The sequence below is a fragment of the Silurus meridionalis genome, chromosome 3 (genome assembly GCF_014805685.1).
Source record: "Silurus meridionalis isolate SWU-2019-XX chromosome 3, ASM1480568v1, whole genome shotgun sequence".
NCBI lineage: Eukaryota > Metazoa > Chordata > Actinopteri > Siluriformes > Siluridae > Silurus > Silurus meridionalis.
The window spans coordinates 17,443,108-17,458,706 of record NC_060886.1 but is presented as its reverse complement, the minus strand read 5'-3'; the positions used below and the strand labels follow the sequence as shown (position 1 = coordinate 17,458,706).

The 15,599-nt window shown below is 36.3% G+C and overlaps 1 protein-coding gene across 11 annotated transcripts in view; it reads left to right on the top strand.

Moving 5' to 3' along the window:
* Positions 1-15,599, top strand: part of neb (nebulin) — a 54,887-nt gene that overhangs the window by 26,347 nt on the left and 12,941 nt on the right. For 7 of the 11 annotated variants that reach the window (XM_046845916.1, XM_046845915.1, XM_046845912.1 and 4 more), the window contains 49 exons: positions 33-236; positions 503-607; positions 722-829; positions 947-1,258; positions 1,373-1,477; positions 1,605-1,703; positions 1,910-2,011; positions 2,123-2,230; positions 2,372-2,683; positions 2,805-2,909; positions 3,005-3,109; positions 3,431-3,535; positions 3,655-3,762; positions 3,869-3,979; positions 4,126-4,323; positions 4,418-4,522; positions 4,606-4,710; positions 4,819-4,923; positions 5,016-5,123; positions 5,212-5,325; positions 5,431-5,628; positions 5,918-6,022; positions 6,105-6,209; positions 6,337-6,444; positions 6,565-6,672; positions 6,768-6,875; positions 6,968-7,072; positions 7,228-7,332; positions 7,564-7,662; positions 7,773-7,877; positions 7,969-8,073; positions 8,188-8,292; positions 8,401-8,505; positions 8,585-8,689; positions 8,785-8,889; positions 8,975-9,079; positions 9,444-9,548; positions 10,351-10,455; positions 11,189-11,290; positions 11,414-11,521; positions 11,615-11,719; positions 11,828-11,932; positions 12,019-12,123; positions 12,212-12,316; positions 12,447-12,557; positions 12,641-12,751; positions 13,036-13,137; positions 13,694-13,798; positions 14,210-14,299. In XM_046845916.1, the coding sequence (XP_046701872.1) occupies positions 33-236; positions 503-607; positions 722-829; positions 947-1,258; positions 1,373-1,477; positions 1,605-1,703; positions 1,910-2,011; positions 2,123-2,230; positions 2,372-2,683; positions 2,805-2,909; positions 3,005-3,109; positions 3,431-3,535; positions 3,655-3,762; positions 3,869-3,979; positions 4,126-4,323; positions 4,418-4,522; positions 4,606-4,710; positions 4,819-4,923; positions 5,016-5,123; positions 5,212-5,325; positions 5,431-5,628; positions 5,918-6,022; positions 6,105-6,209; positions 6,337-6,444; positions 6,565-6,672; positions 6,768-6,875; positions 6,968-7,072; positions 7,228-7,332; positions 7,564-7,662; positions 7,773-7,877; positions 7,969-8,073; positions 8,188-8,292; positions 8,401-8,505; positions 8,585-8,689; positions 8,785-8,889; positions 8,975-9,079; positions 9,444-9,548; positions 10,351-10,455; positions 11,189-11,290; positions 11,414-11,521; positions 11,615-11,719; positions 11,828-11,932; positions 12,019-12,123; positions 12,212-12,316; positions 12,447-12,557; positions 12,641-12,751; positions 13,036-13,137; positions 13,694-13,798; positions 14,210-14,299 (5,859 nt within the window). Of the gene's footprint in view, positions 1-32; positions 237-502; positions 608-721; positions 830-946; positions 1,259-1,372; positions 1,478-1,604; positions 1,704-1,909; positions 2,012-2,122; positions 2,231-2,371; positions 2,684-2,804; positions 2,910-3,004; positions 3,110-3,430; positions 3,536-3,654; positions 3,763-3,868; positions 3,980-4,125; positions 4,324-4,417; positions 4,523-4,605; positions 4,711-4,818; positions 4,924-5,015; positions 5,124-5,211; positions 5,326-5,430; positions 5,629-5,917; positions 6,023-6,104; positions 6,210-6,336; positions 6,445-6,564; positions 6,673-6,767; positions 6,876-6,967; positions 7,073-7,227; positions 7,333-7,563; positions 7,663-7,772; positions 7,878-7,968; positions 8,074-8,187; positions 8,293-8,400; positions 8,506-8,584; positions 8,690-8,784; positions 8,890-8,974; positions 9,080-9,443; positions 9,549-9,869; positions 9,972-10,350; positions 10,456-11,188; positions 11,291-11,413; positions 11,522-11,614; positions 11,720-11,827; positions 11,933-12,018; positions 12,124-12,211; positions 12,317-12,446; positions 12,558-12,640; positions 12,752-13,035; positions 13,138-13,693; positions 13,799-14,209; positions 14,300-15,599 lie in introns of all 11 variants that reach the window. The other 4 variants (XM_046845917.1, XM_046845908.1, XM_046845906.1 and 1 more) reach the window with 3 other exon arrangements.

The following is a 15,599-nucleotide window of genomic DNA, read 5'->3' as shown; positions in this document are numbered from 1 at the left end:
GACATCTGATCCAGTTTTAATCTTCCTTCCAGGCTGTATATAGGGCCGACCTAGAGTGGATTAAAGGATGTGGATGGTTAACAGAAGGTTCTCTTGATGTAATTAAAGTAAAGAATGCCCAGAAGATTCTAAATGATAAACTATACAAACAGCATCCAAGTACGATTCCATTCACCTGTCCATTGGACTTGCCTTCCATTATCTTGGCCAAACAAAATGCTGATATCCTCAGTGATGTAAGATGATCTTTATCTCATAATACAATATAAAGTAATGTTTATATATATATATATATATATATATATATATATATATATATATATATATATATATATATATATATATATATACACTGTATATCAAATACAGAGTACAGAGTATTGCAACAATATTCACTGTACCATGTCAATATGTTCCACAAATTCAAAATGTAAGCATTAAACAACTCTTGCACAAATCAGTCCTTAATTTTGGTGCAATTCTTTTTTTTCTCCAATCACAGAGAAAATATAGAGAGGCATGGGACAAAGACAAAACAACAATCCACATCCAGCCAGATACACCAGCAATTGTTCTATCCAAGGCCAATGCTATCACAGTTAGCGGTGTAAGTGAACTGTAGAATTTTAACATTCTTTTCTATTCTTTCCATGCATTCTGTCTTTCCATATACATTTTAATTAAGTGTTTGATCTTTACTGACTCCTTATTTTATTAACAGAGATTGTACACCAAGGACTGGGATTCACAGAAGGCAACAGCATACCAGATCAAAGAGGATGCTGTTGCTGTACTGAAGGCCAAAGCCTCTAGAGACATTGCTAGTGATGTAAGGCAAACAGAAAAATGCAATAAAAAATCTAATTTTATATTGATCATAAAATGTATGGCAAACTCACTTTACCTCTTTTTTTTTTTTTTTTACTTTTTTTTAAATCTTGGACAGTACAAATACAAGACTGGTTACCGTATGCGACTTGGTCACCACATTGGAGCTCGCTGTGTCCAGGATGACCCACTGACCGTGCTGGCCATAAACTCTGCTAAGATTGCTAGTGATGTCCTGTACAAGAAGGACTTCAACAAGTCCAAGACTAAATACCACCTTCCAGCAGATATGTTGTCTCTTGAGCTTGCAAAGAAATGCCAGACCCAGGTCAATGACTTTAACTACAGAACTTACCTGCACAATTGGACCTGCCTGCCAGACTCCAATGATGTTGTCCAGGCCAGGAAAGTCTATGAGCTGCGCAGTGATGTAAGTAGATACCTACTGAGGAACTATAAATGTTTATAGGCCACAAGTGCTTAAATAAGCAGTTGATAGCAAGTTGTTTGGCTGTAGCTGACCTGGTTTGATACTTCCTCCTAGGCGGTATATAAGGCAGATCTAGAATGGTTGAAAGGATGTGGATGGAGCCCCCATGAGTCTCTGGAAGTCATCAAGGTGAAGAATGCCCAAAATGTCCTGGCTGAGGTAAGTCCCTAAAAAAAAAATTTCATAGCACTTTGAAAGCTGACAATTAACTAATGTTTAATGTTTTAAAATAGTAAATGTTGATAATAAGTTTTAATTGACAATTTTGTTCTATTCTAATTTTTAGAGAGGTTACCGTGTAAAGCTGGATGAGCAGAAGTACACAACTCCCATTGACAGAGTTGACCTTGTTTGTGCAAAGAATGCAGCAAATGTGCTCAATGAGGTGAGAATGATATTTTTACAATTCAAAGATATTAGTCTGGTTCGTACTGTAATTATAAAAAACTATTAATGTAGTTTGAAATGGATTAATAACTGTTTAATTAAGACATATTGCTAAAAGAATGATATAGTCGTTTGTCTGTCGTGGCATTTGATATTTTGCGATCCTGTATAAGAATTCACTATATCTGATAATTTATCTTTCAGGCAAGCTATCGTGAGGCCTGGCACAATGATAAGATCAAATACACAATGTTAGACACCCCACTTCTGGCCACAGCGAGGGAGGCTGCCAAGAATGTACATCCAGTAAGAGAGATTTTTCTTTCAAATGCAAATGAATACCATATCTATCCATACATTAACATATCTATATATATTTATATTATAACATACAATTGGTTTATCTTTTACTTATAGCATCTCTACACAAACGACTGGGAGAAGATAAAAGCTAAATCATATTTCATGCCTGGAGATGCTGTTCCTATTAAGCAATGCATAGCCACCACCAAAGTACAGAGCAAGGTAAGTAAAGAAGGACCTGCAAGACCTTAAAGTTTAAATGTTTTTTGTTTTTTACACATACAGTAAATACTTTATTACATTTTAAATATAAAATTTTGTATTACTTAATTTTTGCAAACATTTCTGACTCTTTTTTTGTAGTACAACTACTTGGAGGGATATCGTAGGCAACTTGGCCACCATATTGGCGCTCGCTGTGTCCAGGATGACCCACTGATCATGCTGGCAATAAACTCTGCTAAGATTGCTAGTGAGGCATTGTACAAGAAGGATTTCGAAAAATCCAAGACCAAATATTGCCTCCCCGTAGATATGCTGGCCTTTGAATTAGCCAAGAAGTGCCAGATCCAAGTCACTGACGATAACTACAGAACTTACCTGCACAACTGGACCTGCCTGCCCGATCAGAATGATGTTATTCAGGCTCGCAAAGCCTATGATCTTGCCAGTGATGTAAGTGTTACACTCTAGAAAAAAAAAAAAAAAAAAATCTATAAGCCTGTAAATATTGGTACTGAGGATAACCTGGTGGCCACCAAAATTACTTTTAAATATATGACTACTCCTTTTTCAGAATGTCTACAAGGCAGATATGGAATGGATCCGTGGCTGTGGATGGGTGGCAGCAGACTCTGTTGATCATGTCAAAGTCAGAAAAGCTCAGCAGATCCTTAACGATGTAAGTCAAAAGGGTTTTTGAAATTGTCATGCGCCATGCTAAAGAAACATATAGATATCAAGCAATGCCTGTTTTTGTTTTTTTTTTCCAAACAGAGAGTATACAAGAAAGATGCGAAGGACAACTTTGCCAAGTTCACAAATATTGTGGATCGACCTGAAGTTATCTTGGCCAAGATTAATGCCTTCAATCTCAGTGATGTAAGAGTTTAATTTCATTAAAGATAATCATTCATCATTATAATCTACTATTCGCTGTTTGTCAAGATACATTTAAATTTGTGGATTAATTGAAAATGAATGTTAATTTACTTGGTTCAGTAAACTTCTCAAAAATGGTAATGAATTGCTTATTAAATAATTATTATATGAATTGCTTCCTGTTTTTTATTTTCATTTAACCTGAATTATTTCTCATACTGCTTAAGTAAATATTATTTTTAAAATTTTAGATTTTTGAGTTAAGTTAAATTTCTTTGACATTTTTAAATCTGTTTTTTAATCTGTGTTATTGTTATTTAGCTGAAATACAAAGAATCGTTCAACCTGGAGAAGGGCCACTACATTGGAGCTGAAGATACACCACAACTGGCACACTCCAGAGATGTTGCAAAGAACATCAGTGAGGTAATTAACTCCTGGTTGTTCACGCTCATAACTAAAGATAGGCGTGTGCTTGGAAGTTTCTGTTGTGATAATCTACCTATGATTATATTTAATACAGAAAATGATTATATTTAATACAGAAACTGTACAGGCTTGGCTGGGATGAAGCTAAAGCCACCGGATATCAACTGAACCACGAGTACTTGCCACTTGTATCAGCTAAGAAAAACAGAAATGTTGTCAGTGATGTAAGTGTCTGTTCAGTTTGTGTGATTTATTCATAATTCATTTTAATCCAGCATTAATAAAGTCATGTGTATGCATTTGTTAATTAATTGCATTTAAACTCCGCAGATTCAGTACCACGATGCCCATGAGAAAGCCAAGGGTCATTACATGGCCAACACTCTGGTTGACTTCCCTGAGGTGGTCCACTCTGGTAAAATAGAAAAGATGAAACATTTGGTAAGTTTGCCCCTTAACAGTAGTGCATATACTTACATCACATTTTAGATTTTTAGATCATATGTAATCTCAAAATGATTGAGAGATTAAGTATCATGTTTCGTATGCTATGTATTATAACATGATCTTCCTGTGCTTTTCTACAGAGAAACTATCATAAGGATTATCATATGTCCAAGACCAAGCTCCACATTCCACATGACATGATTAGCCATGTGGTAGCCAAAAAATGCCAAAACATCTTAAGTGATGTTCAGTACCGCACCTATCTACACCAGTGGACGTGCCATCCAGAACAGAATGATGCTATCCATGCACGCAAGGCCAACGAGATCCTAAGTGATGTGGGTTATCAAGGAAGCTCATCCAAATCAGACATGCATTAAACTGTTTCTGTTTCAGCAGTAAAATTGGGTTGTTTCATTTTTTTCTCTTTAGGTGTTCTATAAAGATGACCTGAACTGGATGAAGGGTGTTGGCTGCTATGTCTGGGACACACCGGAAATTGTGCGTGCCAAGAAGTCTTATGAGCTTCAGAGTGATGTGAGTAGACCTTAAATTATTCTGTGATTTATTGTTCTTGTTAATATTTGCTCATTCAAACCTATTGCAATTGTTTTAAACAGATGAAGTACAAGGCAGATGCCAAGAAAGAGTTCAGTAACTACTCTATTGTGACAGACACTCCTGTGTATGTGACTGCTATACTGGGCCACACCTGGGCCAGTGAGGTATTTCAGTCAATTACTTCATCCTTTTTTTTTGTAATAAACATTGTGTGGTTGTTTTTTTGCACATTCAAATGCTAATATGCTGTATTATCTGTATTTCACTCACAGCTGAACTATAGAGAGGCCTACCATAAAGAGAAGCACCTGTACACTACTGTATTGGATACTTATGATTATGCAAGGTGCTTCAACTTGAAACAACTTTACAGCTCTGTAAGTCTGAAGTAAACAAATGTTAAAATGCTTTATATTCAATTTATGCTATTAGACTTAGAATCTGTAAAACACTGTCTTTTCATCCACAGAAAACCTATTCTGCCATTTGGGATAGAATCAAAGCCAAAAGCTATAGCATTCCTCATGACTCTAATGCTTTGGTCCATGCCAAACAACAAAAGGTCCTCCAGAGCAAAGTGAGTAGATTTCTACACTGCTTCACCACCTTTAAAAAAATGCTTTGGACATACGTATTGAATATATTGTGATCTTTTTTCCGTACAGGTGAAATACAGAGAAGATTATGAGAAGTTTAAGGCCCTATACAGCTTGCCTAAGTGTCTGGAGGATGACCCAGCCACTGCCAGATGTATCAAAGCTGGAAAACTCAATCTTGATGTATGTGATAAATTTTAAATATAATCTAGTAGGGTTTTTTTTTATATCATAGCATTTATAAAATTAAGTTTTATTACTTTTTTTTTTTTCTATGTTCTTCCACAGCGCTTGTACAGGGAAAACTGGGAAAAGACAAAAGCCAAAATCCATGTGCCTGCTGATATGCTTGATGTAGTGTCTGCCCGCAACACCCAGAAAATGGTCAGTGGAGTGGACTATCGTAAATACCTGCATCAGTGGATCTGCTTGCCTGACATGCAGGTCTATGTACATGCCCGCAAAGTCAACGAGCAGCTGAGTGATGTGAGTAAATGCACTTTATATACAATATTTTCCAGCTTTTTGTTTTGTCATATAGCATCGGAGGGTTTGATTCAGTAAATTTATACAGTATAATTTAATGATAGAATTCAGTGTACTGCTATCATTCTGGTTTACACAAGGATTACAAATACCTCCTGGGATGTTATTGACCTCAAACCTGAAAATTTACAAACCAGTAAAGTAACTTCCATTTTAAATAACTGCTGATTGAAATCAAAGCAGTTTTTGCATAACATTGCACGTGTCTTTGTTATTGTTTTTCTGGCAGATCTTTTACAAAGATGATCTGAGTTGGATAAAAGGTATTGGATGTTACGCATGGGATACTCCTGAAATTCTGCGGTGCAAGCAGTCCATGAAGCTTCAGAGTGAGGTAAGAATACAATTACTCACTATATCATGGCTCACATGCTTCTGTACACATTTATTAAAACTTTTCTATTTGCCTGTTTCAGAACCTATACAGAGCTAAAGGAATTGAACAATTTAAGAACTTCTCTGTGGTAACAGAGACCCCAGTGTATGAGACATGCAAGCAGAGCGCTCAAAACCTGAGTGATGTAAGGTTTTTAAAAATGCAACTAAAATATCAATAGTGAATATCCTGTTTATTTTAAACAGACCTTCAACTTGACTCAATCTTTTAATGAGGTAAAGACCCTTAACTACTATCTTTTGCATTATTAGCTCAACTATCGTCATGACTATGTTACCAATGTGAAAGGAACAAACACTGCTCCTGCCAAGACTGTGGAGACTGAAAGGGCTCGTTTGGCCAACTACATCCAGAGTGATGTAAGATTTTTTTGTAGATTCCTTTTTTAACTGTTTCTATTCACCAGTTGTTCATAATCCTGGTTGCATGTTTATCTGTTGTGCAAAATCTGTATTTTTTCATGTTTATCTTCTGTCTAGATCATCTACAAAGAAGCAAACAAGAGTTTTATGCCCACTGGCTACTCTCTTCCCTTTGACACTCCACTTGCCCTGCAAGCCAAAACCAACAACATTACTACCAGCAATGTAAGAAGGCACCACAGCAAACTCCATAACTAAGGTATTTTCAGCTGATATTACCAGTATGTCTTGCAAACCGGCCCTCTGTTTGTATCCTGAAGGTGAAATACAAGGAAGCTTATGAACTCACAAAAGCCAAGGATTACCAACTGGATCCAAATGGTGTCAACTTTGTCACAATAAGAAAGGCCAACCAGGTCATGAATGAAGTAAGGCAAACTTTCAGCATCTACAGTAAGACACTAACTATATGAGCAGAAGTAACACAGTATAATATTTTATCTGTATATTCTTCTTTTAGCGACTTTACCGTGCCCAGTATGAGAGGGAAAAGGACAAGATTCACTCTGTGTATGACACTCCTGAGATCAAACAGGTTAAGGCCACCCAGGAAGCCATCAGTGATGTGAGTAAAGCATGGCTGTTTTGTTCATTCAGCAGTTTATTGCATTAATTCTATTCTAAAAGTTAAAGAGCAGCCATTTAAAGAAACTAAAAGCAATACCTGAATCACTTCTGTCAAAGTTTCTAATTTCACATTCTCATGCTGATTCTCAACAGGTTTGTTATAAAGAAAAGTACTACAGCAGCAGAGGAACCCTATTGCCAATGCCAATTACACCAGAGCTGCTGCACTGCGCTCATGTCAATATGATCAACAGTGATGTATGAATTGTTTATCCTCTTCAGACCTACATGACATTTTGGATTCATATTTAGTATTTTATTTAATAGCACCAGATTCATATGAAAAAAGTGATGTCCTTAAATCAGGGAATTATTCTGCAATAAATGATTGAATTTTTTTTTAAATAAATCTTTCATGCATCACATGATCTACTGTAGCATATAATAATGTATTTTTGTGTTAACTGTGTATGCCTGTATTTCTTAAAGCTGAAATACAAAGAGGATCTTCACTGGCTGAGAGGCATTGGTTGCTTTGTGTTTGATTCTCCTGAGATGGTTCGCATCCGTTCAATCAACAAATTCAGGGTAACTATTCATTTAGAAATTGATTAATCTTCTTTTCTACAATGCTTGCACTATGAAACTGGTTCATTGCGATATTTTGTGTTTAATGATATTTTACTTTCACCCCCAAGACTTCCTATGATGTTGACGCCAAGAAGAACTTTTCCAACTTCTCTGTGGTTCTAGACACACCAGAGTACAAGCGTGTGACTGAACTAAAGACACACATTAGTGATGTGAGTATGAGTTCATAACACTTCAGATATCTTTTAATATATCTTGCGACAGACTAACCTTCAAAGCAATGTTTTCACCTTTTATCTTTAGTTGGTGTACAGAGCTGCTGGAAATGTGCAGAAGACTCAGTGCAGCACTACTGGTGATGCTCTTGAATTCAAAAGAGCCAAGTGGGCCCAGAACCTTAGCAATAAGGTGAAGTATCTATTATATTTTATGAAGACATGGCAGCTTTCAGAGATTTTGTGTTTATTGTTCTTGTGAGAAACTGTATCAGTGAAGAGTTTTGATATTGTCTTAATTTTATAGTGGTTGTACACTGATTTGGCCTCCAAAGAACGAGCCTTCTACACTCCAGAGCTTCATACCCCTATCCTGGATCATGCCAGATCTATGAAAGTGGTGTACAGTGAGGTAAGGTTTCTAGTGGGATAGTTTTAACCGTATATGTATATACACACATACGCATAAAACATATACATACGTTTTATTTATATTATCATGCACCTTCATTACCTCTAGAACAAGTACAAAGAACAGTATGAGAAGATGAAGCATAAGTACACTCCTATCCATGACACACCCATCCTAATCCGTGCCAAAAAGGCTTACCTTAATTCCAGTGATGTAAGTATTTCTTGATTTCTATTACAGTTTCATAGTCTGTTCTTGCTTCTGTAGAACTGATGTCTGTTTCTCCTTCTAGCTGCGCTATAAAGAGACTTTTGAGTTAGCTAAAGGACACTACCACAGCACTAAGGATGCGCTGGACATTAAATGTGCTAAACGTGTCAGAGATGACATTAGCGAGGTTTGTAAAAAAAAAAAAACAACATTTCTCTCATATTTTAAATGCTATAAACTTTGGTTTGGCGATCTTTCAGTGTTTTTGACTCTTTTTTACAGGTTATATACAGGGAGAAATACATCAGCTCTCTGGGAACATGGAAGTCTATCCCGGATCGTCCTGAATTCTTCCACAGCAAGATTGTGCGAGATTGCATCAGTGATGTGAGTGCAAGTTATATTTTATATATAATGAGAAACGCCATTGAAAGGACCTTCAAACATGCTGTTTTCTTTCTTTAAATGACAGGTTAAATACAAAGAGGATCTGGACTGGCTCAAAGGCATTGGCTGCTATGTTTGGGACACACCTTTATTAAAGCAAGCTGAGAATAACAAAGCACTGTACAGTGAGGTAAAACACTTAGACTGAAATTTTGTTTGTTTTCCTTATATGTTTTTTCTATTACAGAGAATGTCAAGAAATATGTACACTGAAATGCTTAATCAGATGCTCAGGTTAATTATTTATATCCAAACATTTAAACATAAAAAAATTCACATCACATAAACAGCACAGTCAACTTTAATTAAATAAATATCCCTAAAATGGAATAAATAGATTACAATATACAGAATAATTAAGTGGAAAATTGAATTCAAGGAAACATCATCCAAAATATATTGTATTACAAAAAGCATGAAATACAATATATAGGCTTACGCAGTATTGCTATTGATTATACTTTTTTTTTTACATACTCTTATTTTGCTAACAGAGACTGTACAAAGCATCATATGAGAAGAACAAAGGCAACTTTAGGTACACGAGTGACACACCTTTCTTCGCAGCGGCAAAAAATGCTTCTGCCCTCTCCAATGATGTAAGTTTTTTTTAATAATGTATTAATTAAATAAAATAATAGCAACACTGAATGATTATTAAAAGTTAGAAATTACATGATTGTTGTATATAAATGCTTAACATGGTTTCTTTCTCTGCATCTAAAGTGGAAACAGGTGTAAAGGTAAATTTCAGGACAAATATATTGCTGATGCCTTTTTTCCTGAAACAGTGTGCTATTCTATTTACATGCCATTGTAAAATCTTCTTTCCCATGGATGAATATAAAGCATCTATCTCCTGGTTGAATGTTAAACTGGAGGCAGCAGTTTTTTTATTCTCCCTCTAATGTTCTGAGCAGAGATCCTACCGTGCAGCCTATGAGAAGACTAAGGATAAGTACACCATAGTTGTAGATGACCCTAGAAACCTCTTGGCTAAAGAGGTCAACAAGATGAGCCAGGTAAAGCCCTCCAGCTCCAGATTGTTCGACCACAGGTTGCGAGCATGAGGTCGTCTCAGATCTGCTGGATGATGCATAGGTTTCTGCTACTGTGCCTCACAAATGACCCTCAGTGGGTTCTTTGAGTGTGTGCAATCTGTACACTCCAGACAGTACATTTGCTGATTAATTCTTTAATACTACTATACATAGTGCCAGTAATACAACTAGTGGTTCAGCATTTCCTTTATGTTTGATCACATTTATGGCACCTATCTGGACCTGACAGGTTGATATAAGAGCAAACCACTCTCTGGATTGTGAGATCCCCTTGTGCATTCTCCTTTTACCCTGTTGCATGACCTGTGTGTGTATGTGTGTATGTCTTCTCTGTAAACAGTACAAGTACAAAATCAGAGCCAAAGAGCTGCTCAAGAGCGGCTGCAATGAGCTGCTTCGTCCTGACCTTTTGAACGCCATGTACAACACTAGCATGTGGAGCAAGGTAACCATCTGCCTGCAGGCAGTGCCGCAGGCTCCTGGAAACTTAATACCTCCATTCTTCATCCATCCTAATTTTTGTTGGTCAAATGATTTACCATAATTACTTTATGCTTCATCATCAACCACAGCTTAAATAACGTACCTACTGAACCCTGATATGGTGCATTAAGCGGTGTGGAAAGTGTGAGATGATTCATATGCATATTCATTCTATCCAGCCTGTGCATTGCATTAAGTCCATCATTTAGCGATTCATAGAGGAAATTAATTAAACTCTATTGACTCTACTGAGTACTTTGTAGTTAAAAACTGTGATGTGCAATATTAAAGGCTGATTAACCTTATAATAGCAGAACAAATACGAGACCAGGGAAAACTGGCAACATATACATCATTGCCTGCATTTTCATGAATGTTCATTTTGTCTAATGTTTGTGTTTAAGTTTAATGTTATATATTCCTTAATAATGGAAAACAGTTGCTTGCTTTTTGCTGTGTTCTAATAATATTTTACTTGCCAAACCACAGCTTGTGTCAGTTTACAAGATATCAGCTCTAGTTTTGGGCATAGTAAAAATACATAACAGATCCACTAATACTTCCACTAAAATACCTGGCAATTCCATCACATCTTTGTGCTAAACATCTCATTATATTCATCAAATTAATTTTTAACATACTGTTTATGACAATTTCTAGTCTCTGACATTTGTGATTTTTTTCTAATTTCTTAGTGGAATTACAGGTCACAATATGAGCGTCTCAAGTCAAAGTTCACATCAATTCTGGAGACCCCAGAGCACCAGGTCCACAAGCGTAGCAAAAAGATCAGCGATGTAAGGCCTCACCATTCTTTGCTCAACTATTTGATGTTATACATTTCTTTATGAGGTTTCTGTATAGTCTGTTCAATCTGCTGCTTCCTACAATCTATAATATTTTGATAATTTTCTTACCAGATTATTTACAAGATGGAGTACAATAAGAATAAGGCTAAAGGCTACACACTTGGCCATGACACTCCTCTGAATTTGCACATGAAGAAGGTCAAAGAAATGACCAGCAATGTAAGTCTTGAATATTTTTTTGTTGAACAATCTGTTAATCCACATAATCACTTTTTATTTTGCATGACACTCACATTGCTGTTTTATTCACAGATAAAATATAAGGAAATATATGAGAAAAACAAAGCTCAGATCAACATGGCTCCTGATTCTTTTGACATCCGGGCTGCCAAGGAGGCCTACCAGAACATCAGTAATGTAAGTTCTTACATTACTCTTAGCACATTTCTGAAATCATCTCTTATTTTATAGAGATATAATCATATAAGGAATGTCTTTAAACATTTGTGTGGCTCTCTACTTTAGCTTGACTACAAAAAGAAGTATGAGGCAACCAAGAATAAGTGGATTTGGACTGTGGACCGACCTGACTTTATCCATGCCGCCAAAATCAACTACCAGCAGAGTGATGTAAGTGCTGATTGACCTACACTACAATCTTTTATCATTGGTTTTACATAAAATAAAGAGACTGAATGAAATATTCTCCTTTATAGGTTGAATATAAGTACGACAAGGAGATGCTGAAAGGTTGCGTTATGCCTGTTACTGACGATAAGTACACAATTCTGGCCAAGCAGAACACTGAGCTGTCCAGTGACGTGCGTGCGAGATCATTTATATGGTAACTTGTAAATGTAACAAATTTGCTTTTTCATACTATATTAAATCTTTGTGGTTTTGCAACAGATCAAATACAAGCAAAAGTATCAAGAGGCCAGAGGACACTACCATGCTGTTCATGATACTCCTCAGATCCTCCATGCAAAATCAGTGTCTGGGCTGGTTTCTGAGGTAGTAAAAGGAATTTTGTGTAGATGCATACATGAAATTTATATTTATGAAAAAAGGATTGATATTAAGTTATAAACAAGGGGAAAATAGCTGATTAATTTAAACTAAAGATGTAAGCATTCCTTTGCAGAGCAAATACAAGCTGGACAGCAAGAAGGCTCGCCAGTCTGGCTCTTTCACCACCCTGCCTGAGACCCGTGACACACTTCACAGCAAAACAGTGGGCAAAATGACAAGTTCTGTAAGTGCTATTCTTAAGTGTTCTTAATTATACAAATTGATTAGGATTTAAAAGACATTAAAGTTAATTAAATCTTGCCACAGAAACTGTACAAGGCGAAGTTCGAGAAGGCGAGAGGAAAGTCTGAGTATAACAATATGACTGTACCTCCCGATGTGAAACATGCCATGGATGTGGCCAAGAACCAGAGCAATGTAAGTCTGTTTGTCATGAAAAAATTAAACAGTAAGTCTTTCTTTTTCACCCAATGAGCTAAAGAATTTAATCTTGCACTGTATAGTATTCTTCAGTTTTTTATTTTTTGCTAAGGCAATTAAGTTTTGAAACCTGAAGTGAGAATGGGTTTTCATTCAGAAAATATTTCCACAGTAATCCATTAGTCATCCTTTTGCAGAAACATTTTTCTTAGAGTGTAATATTTCTAGTTGTAATTTAATATGTATGTAGTAGGTTTACCTTTGGTCTCTATCTTTGGCAGATCAACTATAAACAAGAAGCTAAAGCCAAGTTGCATTATACATCTGTTGCTGATCGCCCTGACATCCTGAAGGCCACCCAGGCTGCCAAGCTCATTAGTGAGGTAATTTCTACTGTGTTTTAGACTATCTTGTGTTAATCATGCAAAAAACTTTTTGGTTGTAAAAGGAATGATGTCTGGCATGTGCTATAATCCTAAAAATGTCTCCAAACTAATCTGAGAGGTTCTATCAGATAAGTGGTGATGTCTTTAAAGTGACAACCATTTAGTCACATTCAGACAGTTAGTAACTAATAATTTCTAATATTTATAAGTACTTGCTACAAACCAGGAACAAGTCTAAGTCATGCTTCCTCTGAGACACCTGGTTTTGTTGTGGCAACATAACACATTTGGAGGAAATGCCTATCACCCCTTCTTTACACACACGTTCTCACAGTTGCCTATGATTGGCTAGTGATGCTGTGATATGACATTTCTCCTAACCAGAGAACACAGTTAATTTGGACCTTTTAACTTCAGGCCACAGATGTCTGTTACATTGTCAGGGTTTAAATTTGCAATTTCCAAATAACAAAGTGAACCTTTTTTATGCTCAATGACTAGAGAGTCATGACAGCTACTTCTCAAGGAATCAAGTATTTTGCTCTGTTTATAGGTGGGTTACCGTGACAAGGCTCGTCAGGAGGCCAGCCGTGGAGGATCACTGGTCAATCGTCCTGATATCAACTTGGCCACTGAAGTGTCCAAGCTTACCAGTCTGGTAATTTAACTTGCCGCTACTTTCAGCCATTATATTATCCTAATTCATCTTCTGCTTTTTCTATGTGCTGTACCATAACAACTTCCTTGTTCCAAGTTATGTGAAATATATTTTTATTGTTCTAGTAATAGTTGTGGTTCTAGTATTAAATGCTTATTTTGCGCTTTTCTTACTAGCCAGCATTAATAGCAATGTCTAATGCTGTCTATGTGACCATTGACTGTCCTGTGACCATGGCTCTGGTTACCTTTAGATACATTTAACTTGTACACTTAACCGTGTCACCATCCTCATTCCAGTAACATAATCATCCTCATGTTGTTCCGTTTCTACATATCCCATCTTTTTACTGTCCATTTTTGTCCTGTCATTCTCATAATTGTCACCCTACCATCTCACTGCGCTTTGTAGGTGGAGGCCAAGCCTTCGCTCCATGGAGCTGCCTCCTATGATACTCCCCAGATGCGGCATATTAAGAAAATGAGTGCTCTGACTAGTGATGTAAGGACTGACCTTAAACCGCAGGGTGCAAACGACCTTTGTGTTATGCCTCTCTCGTTCTCTGTCCTGTCTCTTTGACTGAATCTTTCATGACACTCACTGTTATTTTTGAGGACGTGAAATGTAAAGCACTTCTTACCAACAAACCTCATCCACACAGTTTTGTTTCCATTTCTCGCTCACTCACTCAGATCACTCTTTTATGTTTGTCATGTAAGCTTTTGCCTTGTTGCCACGCATAAAGTAGTTCATCAGCATTGCATTATTATTTTCCAGTGAAGTGTAAAATAGATTACTTCATTATAAGAATGTTTCCTGTTTCATGTTGTGGCATCCCTTACAAAATGAGGACTGTGCAGATCCAGGTGGCCTTGCTGAGATGCTGAGAACACCAGATGGCATCGTTAATCCACCATAGCTTAAAGAAGACACCATTACAAAACATAAAACTTGCAATGGGTTTATTGGGCCTTCACAGTCCTCATAAGATTCTAACTTTGTCTGCCCAAATTTTGAAGAAAAACTATACAAATATATAGTGTATGCATATCTCTATGTTGGTAGAATTACCCCTCAAATATACATGTATATATGAGAGCATTAGCGATTTGTGTATTATATATACACAAACATATATATTTAAGGGATAATGCTACCAGCGGTGGAAAGCTACCAACATTGGGCCCTTAAAACACATTTGTAAATCTTTGTTAAAGGAATGCTGGAGGATTTATAGATGGTTTATTTAAAAAATTATAGAGACTTTTAAAGATGAAAATATCATAAGAGGCAGAGAGTTTAGGAATAAGATTATTATGTTACAGTACATTTAATTCAAACATAGAGATTCCAGATCCAGGTACATCTATAAAATAGATACAGAAACTACATATTTCAAATGTTTATAACACTTCAAAATGTCTTAAAGTTTGTTAATGTAAAGCTTGTTAAGGCTCACTACAAACTTGCAATATAGTCATCCGGTCTCAACCAAGAATGCAGATTGAGTGTTTCTCTTTTCTTTCTAGAGACACATACTACAGAAAAAAAAGATCTAAAATGAGCCACATATATATCCTTTAGCACTGCTAGTTAAACATATTATTATAAATGTGTTGTGAAGACCCACTGTTGATGTCCTTCTGTCCAGATTTGGGTGTTGTGCTTGATATCTTGAGGTATTATTAGGAGTTAATCATCTGAATGAGAATGACGTGTTATTACTCAAAAACATGTGGTTTTCTACATTTGTCTCCATGAGCATCCTCAGGGTTTTTGACTGCCTGACAGCAAATTTATT